Below are 16,190 nucleotides of genomic sequence, written 5' to 3'. Positions count from 1 at the left end.
TGGAGTAAAGGCTTGGTAAATCAGCCCCACAGGCTTTTATTGAGTTGAGTTCAGGGGCTTTGGGGGAAAAAATGGCAAAAGCCTGTAAACATGAGTTTAGGAGCAGCAGTGTGCATGAGGCCTAAGAATAATTTTATTTCCTATAGGAGTTGTATTTGGACTAAAGCCCCGTACACACGATCAGACTTGTGACCGGCCAAAGTCACATCGGAATTCCGACATGTTCTCTAAACTTCGATGTAATTCCTCAGAATGTACACGGGGCTTTCGTTTCTGGATTCTGGACTGGCAGCTTTTGCACACCAAGTACAGTATATCCACTATCTCATTTATTTTTGGAGTTTAAAGCTGAGCTTCACCCAGAAAAGTAAAGGTCCACTTGTTTGCATCCTACCCACTTCTACAGCCACTTTTGGTGCTTTTTTAGAGGGGAGCGGGTATCTGATTTTGATAGTTCTGAGCCGGAAGTTCACCCCCCCCCCTAGACTACAGGACCATTAACAAGGCGCAGCGCAACTCGCGCATGTGCAGTAGGATACAGGCTATGAAGCCAAAAAGGCTTCACTTCCTGTTTCCCCTTACTAGAGATGCCAGTGCCTGCACCTGAAGACGATTGAAGAATCGGCTCAGGTGCGCACATCCCTGGATCCCTAAACAGGTAAGTGTCCTTTGACTAAGATTGAAGCACCACATCAGAAGATGACCTCCACAAATTTATTCCAAAATAGCTTAAAGCCCAGGTTCACACTGGGCTGTGGGAGTGAAGCCATGCAAGTTCAGCTGAACTCGCACAATTTCACTCCCGCTGGCAGTCCTGATTTCGGCCGCGATTATAGAGCCATTTGTGCAGATTTCTTTGTTTTAGTGCAGTTAACAGTAGAAGTAGAACCTGCTGCATTTTGTTTTCTTTATCGTACATCACGGGACACAGAGCAGCATAGCCATTACTATGTGGGTTATAGAGTCTACCTTCAGGTGATGGACACTGGCACTCTCAGACAGGAAGTCCCCTCCCTATATAACCCCCTCCCATACCGGGAGTACCTCAGTTTTTTCGCCAGTGTCTGAGGTGTTGGTCACGTTTCAGTAGCTTTGCCTCTACGTCCTTGGGACCTTGGCAGGCTAACCGGATCCGTCCAGAGTGCTTCACAGCCAAGGTGGACGGTACCCGGGCCCCAGTCCTTTGGGGTTTTCGCCTATAATGCCTCTCTTTGGAGGGCTGGATTCTGGGTTCCTGGGCTTTGTGCCTTCCAAGGACCAAATGTCCCTGTCACCAGGATGCTCTATAGGTCCAGGGGAGTGGTGTTCCTTTCAGGACCCCGGGTCCCTGAAGGTCTAGTGCAATACCCACGGAGATGGGGGAATATTGGGCCAATATTGGGCCACTTTTCAGAATGCAGAAAGTGTAATGTGAACTGGTTCTTAAACAAGTGCTACTGTTTATTGGGTTGTAGTTCCTTTTTAATGTATAATATCAGAGTTCATATAATCCCAAACTGTGTGATCATGTGAATAAATATTGAAGCAGAAGCTGTGCATTATAAAGTTCTTTAAATTAACACTGTTCATTTTCACAACTAGACAGGTGTTTGGTAAATGACTGCCTTATGTTTTCAATTGCTTCAGTTCGACTAATCCGCTGCTTGATGGGAAGGTTTGTATAACAATAACTGTGCTCTGTTTTCCTGTGGATATGTTGAAATTCAATGAAATGGTGCCTGACTTTGCATACAGCCTGCATGCTGAGAAAGTACAGGCACAGGTAGGGATTTTAATAGCTTGTTATGCCATTTACTGACCTTATGCCACCCCTTATGTTACAGAACAGGAAAATGACATCTAAAGGGAGACCTAGTAAAAGCTGCACTCTAGAACAGGCCTACTTACCCCGACTTCCTATTGAAAAATGCAAAGAAAAGCTTATCAAGGTGGCCAGGGATACTTCATTCTTTATTGTGACTGGAGACACCGGCAGTGGGAAAACTACACAGCTTCCTCAGTATCTCTACAAAGCAGGTAAATGTTTGCTTGGAGTCATTGTATTATGTATGCCCATAATATCCTATAGCTGTACTGTTGCGCTTATTATCCTTTATAAATCTATAATCTCAGAAATATACAATTTTGCATGCATTACCTTGGTTTCATAATGAACTATTATCACCAATTTACCTTTCCTTATGAGTGCCCCAGGAGCTCTCAGATCTATGGCATTTTATTTGAATGTTCACTGAGCTTTGTAGGTATCCTGAAGCTGTATTCAACTTTAACAAACAGAAGAAACAGCAGCCCCAAGGGAACAGGCCGAGCCCAGGGTCGTGTCCTCCTTGTACTGTCTATTGAAGGGGTCTAATGTTTGGGGTATTCCCATTGGTTGCTTTGCATATTGATTTCTTTACTTTGGCCTTCTCATGATTCAGGCCGACATGACTGGAAGCTGCAGTACCATTTTTTTTTAAACTTAGGTAGAATAAAGAGCCTGTCTGTGTTCCTGATGGATTTGGTCCTGCTCAGGTAAGTTGAGAAACAAGGTACTAAGTCCAGCCTTTGCAAAAATCACACTTGCCAAGGATGAAACGGAGGAATCAAAAGATGGCAGCATAATTTCCAAATTCAAATGACATTTCGAAGACCTCTTTGGCAGAAACTCTGAAGTTCAGAGACCCTGTGGGCCAAAGTGGTGATTGTGAGAAAAATCGTCAGCAGAGAAAGATGCCAAATGAGACATGAAGTGACGGAAAAAATATGGTTCTGTAACAAGCACCAGAGGAAGAGGCCTATTCTTCATGACCGCCTGGAGAAGTTTCACAACCATAGAGTTTATAGCCCAGTGGGCCAAAGATGACAGTGCTGAAACCTGAACTTTAATGGTGTTTTAGCTCTACCTCCAATCTACCTCCTCTCTGCTTGGAACAATTCTGAAATTTTCTCCAGACTCGGTAGTGGCTACATTTCATATAGCTATTTGTTGCCTTGAATAGTGTGTCAATAACCAGAGTTGAGAAAGCTAACCCTTAAAACCTCTCCCTCTCAACCTATTTAGAGCCTGCATCAGCTGCTCAATACTTTAACCACAAAGCTCTGTGACCTGTGACAGAATGGGCTATCATATGAGTAAATAGGCAAGTAGGATCAACAGCAGCCTCTGCAATACAATCTGAGGCTATTTTAATTCCTTCTAATGCTCAGATGATCAAGTTCCTAGGTAGGTCTGAGGTAAGGGCACATTGATTGTTAGTAGTCCACAGTTGCAAACTCTGGAGATAGTCGTCAATGCCAGAGAAGGCCTGCAGACTGCCCCTGGTGAAGTATAAATACTTTTTAGGTCAGAATTGTATCTTCTTCTTCTAGTGGATGGGTTACATGCTTAGCCAGGTGGTGCAGAGCCGCATCCACTTTGGGAGGTGAATCCCAGACAGAGTTGCCAACCTCCCGCAGTACTTTTTACTGACAAAACATGGAAAATATACTGGCGGAGCACATTTTTTTACTGGCAACCTGAGAAATGACAGAACTCCCAAAGAAAACTAACACAGTGAATATTTGAACAGTATAAACATGATATGGAAACACCGACAATACCTAAAACAAAGTCATTTGCTTGATTTTCACTTAAAAAGTCAACACAGCATGAAATTATCAGCCCCTGATATTTACTGGCAGTTGTAAAAAAAATCACAGATTTTTACAAACTGTCAGTAAATTTACTGGTGGTTGGCAACCCTGATCCCAGGCCTCTGAACCTGCTGAACAGAAATCTGTTTGTGAGACCGGGCCTCTTGTTGGTCTTAGCGCACGCCTCTTCTCTCAGCTCTTTGATTTCAAACATAAGAGTGAAAGATGGCAATTTATTTTTCAGATTTAGAAAGTACTTCCTCCTACCTTCTGCAGGGGATCTTCTGCCTTCTACTCCCATCTCATGTCCTCCTTTGAGCTCTGAAACAGACGGAGATGCATTACAAAAATCTAAATAAAATGGCTGAACTACTGGTTCGTCTGACCACTAGTCCTCCCCTAAATGATTGCCCATTGGAGACTACCCTTGAGTGTCTCTCTGCCTTTTTTAAGGGACTAACCCTGCATAGACTCATCCACTGCCTCACTGATAAACGATTGCATGTCAGTATTTTCAAATTGCCAATTCACTGTAATTTTCTTGAAACAGCCCTTGCAAACAGTAGTACTGCAGCTCCGTGTGCGCTGTTGTGAAGCTTTCTAAAGGCCTCTTAGGGAAAAGTACAGGACATGGCTGAAGTAAGTAGTGACGTGAGGAACTTAAATGCTGACATTGATACCTTGATCTATGTCACAGTGCCTGCAGGAGGAGTGGCGGGGAAGAGGAGATTGTTTCCATGAATAAAAATGGAATCCCTGGCTTTCCTTCTGACCTGCTTATGTTACATTATCACCTATTATCACTGCTTATTATGGTATAGCTATGGTAATAGGGGGAGCAACCATTGTGATTTGTGTATATGTTTTGGTGGTCTGTTGTGTGTGTGTGTGTGTGTGTGTGTATTTTTTTAAGGCTTATTGTGTATACCCATAATTTAAAATGTATTTAAAATATTATGCTCTTAAAAAACACATGGAGGCTACCCTTTGTTGCCTAGAGAGCTTATAAATGGCCCATATCACATTATTGGACACCAACATCCCTCAAAATGGCAGAAAATAGAAAGTCACCGCGGATGGATTCCGCGCGGATTTCGATCTGATGGTGAGTACAGCCATCAGATCCAAATCCGCCAGAGGATTTATCCGCTGGAAACAGTCCAGCGGACCGTTTCCAGCGGATATCCTCTCGTGTGTACAGGGCCTAACATATTTACAATGTACACCATAGTTGAAATGTCAACATTTTAAGTTGTATTCCTATAAAATATTGATCCTCAAATCCATAAAAAAAGAAGGCCCATTAATAAACATATGAAAATTGCATTTTACAGTAGATAACATTTTGTGTAACTGTATATTTGTGTATACCTGTTGTGCTTTCTTCTCTTAAGCCGATTGCATATATCGTTGTCATTTATGAACAGGGTATTTCCCAAGCTCTTGCTTGATGGTAATATCAGGGAGTATTTTTCAATAATTTTTACACCATGTGTTTTGTAGGTTTAAGAGGTGAGGTGAAACACTTAGAAATTCCATCCAAATAAATGAAACAACTTGCCACTCTGCTAACGCAAACCAGTTAATTCCCAGTAGGTTGCACTCAATTTCTCTTGGGCAATTATGCCAGACTGCTCTGTTGTTTCTGCATAATTGCCCAAGAGAAAAGAAGTCTACTGCATTGTTTGAGGTGGTTGTACAAGGTGGTTGTACAAAAATCCCAAATCTCTCCCCCTTAGGGATTGGACGCAACCTACTAGGAATTAACTGACTTGTGTTAGCAGAGTGGCAAATTGTTTCTTTTATTTGTATGGGATTCCTAAGTGTTTCACAGAACCTGAAGAAGTGGGACCTCTCAAACCCACAAAATGTATTGTGTAATAATAACCTTTTAAAAATACCCCCATGATCTTACGATCATGTAGGACCTTGGGAAATACCTTTTCATAACTGATAAAGATACAAGCAATCAGATTAAGGGAGGAAAGCACAACAGTTAACGGAAGAAGAAATATTTTACATACTGTAAAATTTATTGTGGTATGTGTATTAATGGGCCATCTTTTGCCAGAATGTGCTGAGGAAGGTTTATAAGAATATAAATGAAAATCCTGACATTTTAACTATGGTGTATACTGTATATGTTAGGGCATCTGTAAAATCCCATAGGTGTTTGCTTTTATATTTTCTTGGGCAAAAGTAAGGGTTCATTCCCTACATATAGGGATTGATTTACTAAAGGCTAAATAGACGGTTCTCTTTGCAAGTGCAGTTGCACTCAGTTGGGTCAGACTGATTTACTTTCCAGTGTTATTACCAGGTCTCATAAAAATAATCAAATAACTGTGATATTAACTTTATTTAAAGGGTTTGCAAAACATGGCATTCTCGGTATCACACAGCCACGCAGAGTTGCCACTATATCTGTAGCAGAGAGGGTGTCAGAAGAAATGAAATGCTCATTGGGAAGTACTGTAGGTTACCAAGTACGATTTGACGACTGTACTACCCAGGTAAGAGTCTGTTTTAGCCTTAATTTTCTGTGTGCAATTGTGTAAAACATAATATTTTCTTAAGCTAAACTTCTGACATGTGTAAATACACTGTTTAATATGCAGATCTATTACCTGTTTTACGTGCTAAAAGATTTGCATTTCTGTATATGAAAGCATATCCAAGGTTGCCTTCTGTCAACCATGTTGATTAGAGTTAATGTGTGCATAGCCAATTTTTTTTTCTCGTTTTTGTTTTGTTTTTTTGGGATAGAGTAGGGTAGGGTTAAAGCATTTGTTACCCTAAAAAAAAAAAAAAAAAAATGATCCTGATCCCTTAAAGCATGTTATACAGCACAGTGCTTGCGCTGTGTAATTTTGGCCCCCTGTAATACCTGAAATACCTGGCTGATCTTGCCTGGTTCTGCCCTCCTTCCTGTAAACTGACCAGTTTATCATGGTTGCTGAGCCCTGACACCATGGTCAGTTTATGTGCCGTCATCATCTGCAGCTCTCCTCTGTCCTCTCTCCCCCCCTCCCCATCCCCCAACCCCCTGCCTGTCAGCTAGTAACAGTGACAACCACATTCCCATCCTGCTGCAATAATAACTATAGTATATAAATGCAATCCCCTCTGTTAAATAACAATATGTGTCCCGGTGTTGTGTCTATGCTATATAAAAAAAGATGCTGATTTCTGCCTTATATTAGAGCGTCTCCCGGCGCTCACGTGACTGCTCACCTCTCTCCTCCCCTCCTGGCTGGCTGTAGTTGTTAGCCTGGGAGAGGAGAGAGGCAAGGAGTCATGTGAGCCCCGGGAGATGCTCTGATATAAGGTAGAATTTAGCATCTTTTCTATATAGCACAGGCACTGGGACACATAATCGGTATTTAACAGAGGGGATGGCATGAATATACTATAGTGGCTTAACAACCACTTTAAATCCCCTGTTAAATATTTTTTTTATTTTTATTTTTTTCTGTGAAGATTTCCTTTTACTTCCTGTCCCAGAGACACAACAACAAGTAAGAGTAAATCTCTACAAAACAAGACTCTCTTAGATGGTTTCCACCAAAATAGGTGTCCATATTTTACCTTGTCCCTTCTGGTAATAACGGTGACAGTTGTCACCAGGACAAATTTAGAAGTTACATCTACCTGATAGGGACACAGCAGTAAAATCCCAACAAAGTTTTTAAAGCTGGCTAAACAAAAACATATCAATGTGGATATGGGAATACTCTCTGCTGTGTCATTGTATTCTAATAGTGGAACTCACCTGCCATCTGAATACACTGATCAGTGCTCCAGCTGATTGGCTGAATGAGTGAAAAATTGCCAACAAGCCGGTTCATGAGCAGTTGATTAATAGATTTAATTCTCATGAACAAGAACAGCTGCAGGAACCAGCCAAATTTTGATCCATGTATGACCAGCTTAATTCTTTATTAGTCTAATGTCTACATACATTTTCAAGCTCAACAAAGCTACATGGTCGAAAAAGAGCTGCAATTAGCAGCATATTATAGCACGTTGTGTTTATTGCCATATAGGTTTACTGTATGTTAGAACACTAGAATTTGCAAATGAAGAATGCTGTACAAATGTGTGAAATGACTGCATACATTGTAAAACCTTAAACCATTTTATATACTATAGAAAACTGACATTTTGTACTTGACTGACGGGTGTTTATTGCGGCACACTCTGACAGACCCTGATCTCCTGAAATTCAGTACAATTGTTTTGGATGAAGCTCATGAACGAAGTTTAAGTACTGTAAGTATATGTGCAAGTCCACACTAACCAGATAGCTGATTTATAAATTTGTTCATGTTTTATATTTATATCCAGTACTTTTTCTGTTTACAGTATATGGTTTGAGGTACTGGATAATAATAGATGTGTATGTGCTCTGATAAAAGTTACTATTCAAAAAAAAACTTGATTCTTTATACAGTTGTAAATATGCATGTATATGTAAGCCTCTGTATTTGCTCATGGTATGTAGGCTCTATTTTCAGTAGTAGTAGTAGTAGTAGAACATACAATAAAAAAATAAATTCAAAAATGCACACAAAATGAACTCCATGTATACATTTATTAAAGCTAAAAGTCACATCCACCTGCCTGAATTATTCCATCTAATGTGTTTCTCCCATAATAGGGCTAATGCCGCGTACACATGATTGGAATGCCGACAAGAAAAGTCTGATGTGAGCTTTTGGTTGTCAATTCCGACCGTGTGTAGGCTCCATCGGACTTTTGCTGTTGGAATTTCCGCCAACAAAAGATTGAGAGCAGGTTCTCTATTTTTCCGAGGGAAAAAGTTCTATCAAAAAATCTGCTCGTCACCGCGTTCTTGATGGTCGGAATTTCCGACAAGATTTGTGTGACTGTATGTATGCAACACAAGTTTGAGCCAACGTTCAATCCATGGTTTTCTTGTTGGAATTTCCGGTCGCGTGTAGGTACATTACTTGTAGCTTATTTTTACTTACACAAACGCATCGGTTCAAAACCCGCGCATGCTCAGAATCATTGAACTTTGTTTTTTTGAGCACGTCGTGTGTTTTACATCACCGCGTTCTGACCCGATCGGTTTTTGAACTGATGGTGTGTACGCACATCAGACCATCAGGCCACTTCAGCAGTGAACCGATGAAAACGGTCCGTCGGACCATTCTCATCGGTTTGGATCGACCGTGTGAACGTGGCCTCAGTGTGTAATGTCTGCTCATCATAAAGAAAGATCCACTGAAAATATACCATAGTTTCTAAACTTCAGAGATAACATCTCTTTACTGGCCAAACTACATATCTTTTTTATGGGGCCTTCCTCGGAGGAGGACATGGTCATCGCATTCCCTCTTATGGATAGGCAGAATAGCCACTATCAAAATTATTCTGTTGCCCAGAATATTGTACATTACTACTTTTCAGGCTTTATTCATCCCTATCTATTCCTCGCACTTAAAGACTTTCCACTCTTGTATATTGAAATGAATCTGAGGGTCTGGTGGCTGTAGAGTGGCCCACAAAACGTTATATGCCTCCAAAGCTTTTCAGTATCCTTTAGAAAAAGCAGTCCAGATTTGAAAAGGTCTAAAATCCTTGGCTAAGCTATTCGCAATCTCCGGTATAAAATATGTGGGGTGTCGGGGCACTGGGATCTGACACAGGAGGAGTAAGCTCTTGAAATTGTTATTCTTGGTACACACTTTCACTTCCTGTATTCTTCCCTCTTCTTAGGGTGCATTCACACCACGATTTTATCATCCTACTTGTTCTCACGATTTTAGGTTTAAAATCGTACAAATCTGTATGGCAAAACGTATCCATTCACTTCCATTCATTAATGCATCCGATTTGATCCGCATCCGTTTTGATACGATTTAAAATCGCATCAAAAATCGTGTTTGACCACGATTTTTGGTCCTGATTTGAAATCGTATTAAAATCGTGTCCGATTTTGTATTAAAATCGTGTCCGATTTTTTTTTTTATATTGTGGTCAATCTAAATCGTATGTAATCGGATGACTGATCCGATTACATACGATTTTTTCATATACGATTCCATCCGATTTAACGGTCCGATTATCGGATGTAAAAATCGTGACGTGAACCTAGCCTTAATCTTTCTTCTTTCCCTTTTTTTTGTTTGTTTGATGTCATCCTGCTATGTTAGCACTTGCTTACATTTGCTAAAGATGTCTGTTAGTGGACTTGCCCATTTAGGGCTTGAGAGGTGTTTGGATCATGCCTACCCCTGTCAGGCTGTTTGTAGTTTAAGGTACAGGGTTTTCAGTGCCTTTATACTATGTTGATCTTCCTCTCCTATGTCGTAATATAACATACTACGTTATACAACCTGTTACATATAATGCTTTGTCCTGAATTCTGATCCAAATGAATGTATGCAAATTCTATATTTTCTTAAAATAATAAACATATTGCAAACGGAAAATATACCAAAATTTTTTTTTAGATTGTAAACGTTGGCTATTACTTTGACTAGAGTCAGTGCTTTAGAACACATCCGTACACTATATACTTTATATGCATATTGTGGCGGGGCAAGCCTGTGCCACTGTTTTAAAATGGTGGTTTACGCCAGGTTTTGTAAGAAGCCAGCACTCTAATGGCACAGGCTTCATTTGAGAAGGGGGTCAGTGTGTGACAGGAGCTGTGAGAGGTGCTCATATGCACCATGGTGTCAAGGTCAGGACAAACAAAGGCCCGAGATTTATGCCGCGTACACACGATCGGATTTTCCGATGGAAAAAGTCTGACTGACTTTTTCCATCGGATATTCCGATCGTGTGTAGCCCCATCAGAGTTTTTTCATCTGAAATTCCAATGAACTCCATCAGAGTTTTGATATAGAACATGTTCTATTTTTCTCTGATGGAATTCCGTAAAAATTCCTATGAAATTTGACCGGGCAAAAGCCTGATCGTGTGTACGCGGCATTAGTCCTTGAGGGACAAAGCGGCTGGGAAGCTGCAAGGAAAGACACAGAGCTGGGGTGCAACGTCTTTGCATGAACACTGGGACGTGTTTGATGGTCAGGAGGACCAAGAGGTACCAATGGTCAGGAGGATCAAGAGGTACTACTCAGAGCAGTAAAGCTGCAAGAGAACAGACGGCTGAATTTTATGTTTTGTTCATATTGATGGTGAGAACCCCTGTGTGGGAAGACATACCTGTATGAGCTTTTAATGTTCTTTTTAGAATAAGTGACGTGGAGTGAACTCACTGTTTTGGTACTATCACTGAGCTACAAAACGTGTCACAATATGTCAAATAAGATATTTGCTTTGCATGCTGATAGAATTCTTATATGCTTTCATTTTGTAAATCATGTTGAAAGTGATGACGTGTTTTTTTTTTTCCCAAGGATATATTGTTTGGTCTACTAAGAAAACAGTTCCTGTCAAAGGATCCTTCAAAAAGGAAGTTCCCCCTCAAAGTTATCGTGATGTCTGCCACATTGGATATTGAACGACTTTCTGAGTTTTTCAATAACTGCCCAGTAGTCACAATTCCAGGAAAAGTCTTTCCAATTAAAGAGAAATTCCTTAACCTTATCGGCCCACGAGACAAGGACAACACTGCGTACATTGCAGAGGTGTGTGATTCAGCACTTCACATAACTAACAATAAACACTAGATATATTTTAAAGCAATCTGGTTCAGCATGCACAGTACAGTGACAAATAATCCAGTGTATGATACCCTTTAATGAACCCGGTCAATAAAATCGTATAATTTTTATTATTGTTAAGTCTGCAGCTTTAATTAAAAATAGTGATCCATCTATGAAGGTGGTCCATTATTCAGGCCCTCCCTGTTATAAAGTGATGATGCTGTGTCCCTGTGTTTTTACTATATGGGCTTCTGATGGAGACTAAGTGGCAGCACACATGCAGCCATTGTCCACTTTTGTCACCAATGGGAAACCTACCCTTATGCCCTGTACACACGATCGGTTCGTCTAATGAAAACGAACCAATGGATTTTTTCATCAGATATCCGATGAAGCTGACTTTCATCAGTCTTGCCTACACACCATTGGTTAAAGATCCGATCGTGTCCAACGCGGTGATGTAAAACACGACGACGTGCTGAGAAAAATTAAGTTCAATGCTTCCGAGCATGCGTCGACTTGATTCTGAGCATGCGTGGCTTTTTGACCGATGGATTTCCCCACAGACGATCGTTTTTTTTCTATTGGTTTTTTAACCATAAGAAAAATTTAAAACAGGTTCTCTTGTTTTTCACCGATGGGGGAAAAAAATAATGGGGCCAACACACGATCGGTTCGTCTGATGAAAACGGACCGATGGACCGTTTTCAGACGAACCAATCGTGTGTACAGGGCATAAGAAATAGATGTAGACAGGAAGTGACTGCAAAGAGGCTGAAAGAGATCAGTAACATTGATTTGCAACAAAGGATGAATAAAGTTAAAACAAACATTTTATTTAAAAAATGCAAATTTTTTTTTTAACAGTGCTTTAGAAAAATAAAATCTATTCAGCTAGAGTTTACTTCGGCTTTGATTGCTGGAAGTCTTTTGTGTCAGAAATATTGTATTATGTTTTTATTTTTGTTTTTTTTCTAGACTGTAAAGATCACCATACAGACGCATTTAAATGATCCTGCTGGGGATATTCTTGTTTTTCTTACAGGTAAGATGATTTAAAAGAAGGGTAAAATGGCATGTGTTTAAATATATCTGCATATATGATTTATCACATAATTGGTAACAAAAGTGTGATGTCTGTTTTGATGACACAACAGGAAGTGATAGGTAATCTCCCCAAAGCAGATAAGGACAGCCATACAAACCTTACAGAGATTCTAAGTTTTTTTTTTTTTTTGCACACACCACCACATCTAGTGTAAATGGGCCCCTAAAGTTGTTGTAGCCCCTGTCTCATTGTCATCTTTAAGTAGCTCTTATATCATTTTATTGCAGTTACAATAATTGTGTCCTGTTTTAGGCCAATCAGAGATTGAGAAGGCTTGTGACATGCTATTTGAAAAGGCTGAACTGATTGACTATCGCCATGATGTTTATGACTCTTCAGTGGAAGGCCTGCTAATTTTGCCATTGTATGGCTCTATGGCTACAGGTAACATGTTTTTTTTTTACTTTGCTTTTAAAAGAATTATGGCAATAATATTCATTGTATTCTATTAATCAATTTCCTAAACAGAATATATTAATGTATGTACAACTCTGAGCATTCGATTTAGTAATTTAAAGGACACAAACTAGGAAAAATGCATGACTTGCCTTTGCTAGCTCCTCCTGAGAAAAGTACTTTTTTGTCCTCCTTCAACACTTATGCCCTGTACACACGGTCGGAATATCCGATGGGATAAAATCCAATGGAATTTTCCATCGGAATTCCATTCAAGCTGTCTTGCATACACCCTGTCAGGTCAAATTCCGACTGTCCAAAACGCAGTGATGTAAAACACTATGAGGAGCCAAGTTCAATGCTTCCGAGCATGCGTCGACTTGATTCTGAGCATGCGTGTTTTTTTCTCCATCGGAGTTCCACACAGACGATCGGAATTTCCGATAGGATTTTTTTATATCGGGAAAAAAATAAAACATGTTCTATTTCTAACCCCTGACGGAAAAAAGTCCAATGGGGCCCACACACGATCAAAATATGCGATGAAAAAATTCTGGCTGACTTTTTTCATCGGAAATTCAGATTGTGTATACAAGGCATTACTGGCCTGGAAGAAGCATGCCAATTATAAGGTCAGAGTGGGATTAGATCTGATCTGTGTTTATGTTTCACGTAGTAAGTATTGAAGGGTTTGGATCAGAATGACAACCAGCATTTTCGGAGGAAAGGTAGGTCAGCAATGGCAGCCTTCAGTACTGTATGTATTTTTTTTTATATTTTAAAAGAGAGGTTCTTTTAGATCTTTTGTCTAATATTTTATTCTAGTACGTTATTAAAACTTTGTTGAAATGTTCTGTTTAGCTGTATGGGCAGACTTGCATGATATTTTTAATTGACTATGCTATTGTCTGTTCTGTGCCCATGTGCATTTTCAGTACTTCTCAGTGTTGGCAGTAATATATTTGCTCAAATAAAAAATATAGTGATAATTTGTTTTCCAGATCAGCAAAAAAGAATATTTATCCCTCCCCCTAAAGGGATCAGAAAATGTGTAGTAGCCACAAATATTGCTGCAACATCTGTGACCATTGAAGGAATAAGGTGCAGACTTTTATATTGTTTTTGTCCTTTGATGTTTGTCTCCAGATTGGACAATTGTACTGGTATCGATGTACCGTAGTTTACTAACTTTTTTAGTGGGGTACCACAACCAGGAAAAACAGACACATTCCCATTTTATATGTACATTTTATAATGTGACAGCCTTGCAGAGAGACTGTGCATTTCACAAAAGGTGTGGAGTAGCAGACATCATATGGTCACTCCTAAAGCCGGGTACAGATTAACAGTTTTACACATTAACCCACTGGGTTGCACAAAAAAAAACTGTCAGCTGAAGTAACCATGCAAGGTTAGTTCAGCGATCTCCCCCACTTAGCTGTTATGTTCTGACTGGGGAGCACCCCCCCCCCACTAGAACACTCCAATCAGCACGCTCTGCCATTGGTTGAGAGCGCTGATCGGGAGTCTGTTTGAATGCTGGTTTTCCAGCATGCATGTCCAACAGAAGCCGGCCTTCTGTCGCACTGGCGGACATACACATGGGCTGAATGTTGGCTTTTTTTTTTTAACCAGCCGTTGTCTCCCTACATTCGACCCGTGTGTACAGGGCTTTGGAAAAACCTTTTTTTCATTTTTTTTTTTTTTTTCGGTGAAATAGTGAACTTGCACTTTAATGTATATCTATAAAGCTGTTCTTGGTTTCCATAATATTCTGCTGCTTGTAGTTGTTGGGTAACTAGGTAGTCCAGTTAGTAATTGAACTCCACACGCAATTATTTCAGTTTTGTGTGGTTGCTAGCAGAAAAAATCATACTGGCTTGTTAAATCTTTTAGAAAATCCTATAGAAGTTCCTTACTGACAGGGCCAGCCTTAGGTGTTCAGGCGCCCTGTGCGAGCTAATCCTGTGGTGCCTCCCCCAGACGATACACACTGACCGCTACACAATACACACTGACCGCTACACAATATACTACCCACAGACCACTTCACACTGACCGCTACACAATACAAACTGACCTCTACACAATAAACTACCCACAGACCGCTACACAATACACACACAGACCACTACACACTGACACTACAGCATTGGTGCATTTTACTATAGCGGCATTGGTGGACTACAAGGCCCAGCATTTTACTATAGGGGCATTGGTGTACTACAAGCCCCAGCATTTTGCTATAGGGGGCATTGGTGGATTACAAGGCCCAGCATTTTACTATAGTGGGCATTGGTGGACTACAAGGACCAGCATTTTACTATAGGAGGCATTGGTGGACGACAAGGCCCAGCATTTTAGTCCCAACAATGCCTCCTATAGTAAAATGCTGGGCCTTGTAATCCACCAATGTCCCCTATAGTAAAATGCTGGGCCTTGTAGTCCACCAATGCCCCTATAGTAAAATGCTGGGCCTTGTACTCCACCAATGCTCCCCTCCTTCCCAAGGAACCAAACCCAGACATATTTGCTCATCCCCAATCCCTAATTGTCATACTTTACTGTTCCTTCTCACATTGCTAGTTTGAGAGTCTGCAGACCCACTGATAAAAAATGTACTCTCTGTGTGGCTGATCTCTTTGCGATTAACATAAAGCCCCCTCTACTGGCTACTCTACAAATCTTTAGATTCAATACTAAAAGAAAATGAATGAGAAAGCATGTAAAAATCTATAAGTCAAATAAATACTCTACAGAAAATATTGCCATTTTAGCAGAAAAATTTGCTAACTGAATGTACATTACATACTTTCCCTTTAAAAAGGGTAAGGATATCCGGAACTAGGAAACCCACGTATAAACATTTTTTGCTTAATATTTATTTTTCCTATCAGATGTTTACCTTAACAGTTTTTCCATTTATTTTCAGGTATGTAATAGACAGTGGATTTGTGAAGCAGTTAAACCACAATCCCAGGGCTGGACTCGATGTTTTAGAAATAGTTCCCATTTCAAAGTAAGCAGCAGAAAGAATATAATGAATATATTGTTGGCCAAAATGAAATTTTTCACTCGAAATATGTAACTCTTGCTCTGATTTCCTTTTCCTGAAGAAGTGAAGCAGTGCAGAGAGCGGGCAGAGCAGGCAGGACGGCATCTGGAAAATGCTACCGAATTTACAGCGAAGAGTTCTGGGAAAAATGTATGCCAGATCACATGATACCTGAGATCAAACGCACCAGTCTAACATCTGTCATTCTAACCCTTAAATGCCTGGAAGTAAATGATGTTATCAGGTATTCCACAAAATGTTTACTTTATGTCTTTACTACTTTATAGAAACCAGTGGTAGTGTTACTGTTGTTGCAAGAGCAGTACCTGTACTTGGGCTGTGTTGCAGCTAGTGAAGATACCCTGAGGTCCTA

At 40.2% G+C, this 16,190-nt stretch overlaps 1 protein-coding gene across 2 annotated transcripts in view; it reads left to right on the top strand.

Annotated features, from left to right (window-relative positions):
- The window catches only part of DHX40 (DEAH-box helicase 40), a 91,524-nt gene that overhangs the window by 16,731 nt on the left and 58,603 nt on the right, over positions 1–16,190 (top strand). For both annotated transcript variants that reach the window (XM_040336948.1, XM_040336947.1), the window contains exons 2-10: positions 1,824–2,016; positions 5,983–6,128; positions 7,768–7,887; positions 11,010–11,240; positions 12,237–12,303; positions 12,619–12,750; positions 13,764–13,863; positions 15,695–15,781; positions 15,879–16,061. In XM_040336948.1, coding sequence (XP_040192882.1) covers positions 1,833–2,016; positions 5,983–6,128; positions 7,768–7,887; positions 11,010–11,240; positions 12,237–12,303; positions 12,619–12,750; positions 13,764–13,863; positions 15,695–15,781; positions 15,879–16,061 — 1,250 coding nt within the window. In that variant the 5' untranslated portion in view covers positions 1,824–1,832. The remainder of the gene's footprint in view (positions 1–1,823; positions 2,017–5,982; positions 6,129–7,767; positions 7,888–11,009; positions 11,241–12,236; positions 12,304–12,618; positions 12,751–13,763; positions 13,864–15,694; positions 15,782–15,878; positions 16,062–16,190) is intronic.

Source organism: Rana temporaria, chromosome 2 (assembly GCF_905171775.1).
Source record: "Rana temporaria chromosome 2, aRanTem1.1, whole genome shotgun sequence".
NCBI lineage: Eukaryota > Metazoa > Chordata > Amphibia > Anura > Ranidae > Rana > Rana temporaria.
The sequence above is the reverse complement of the archived record's forward strand: the minus strand, read 5'-3'. Positions and strand labels throughout refer to the sequence as shown.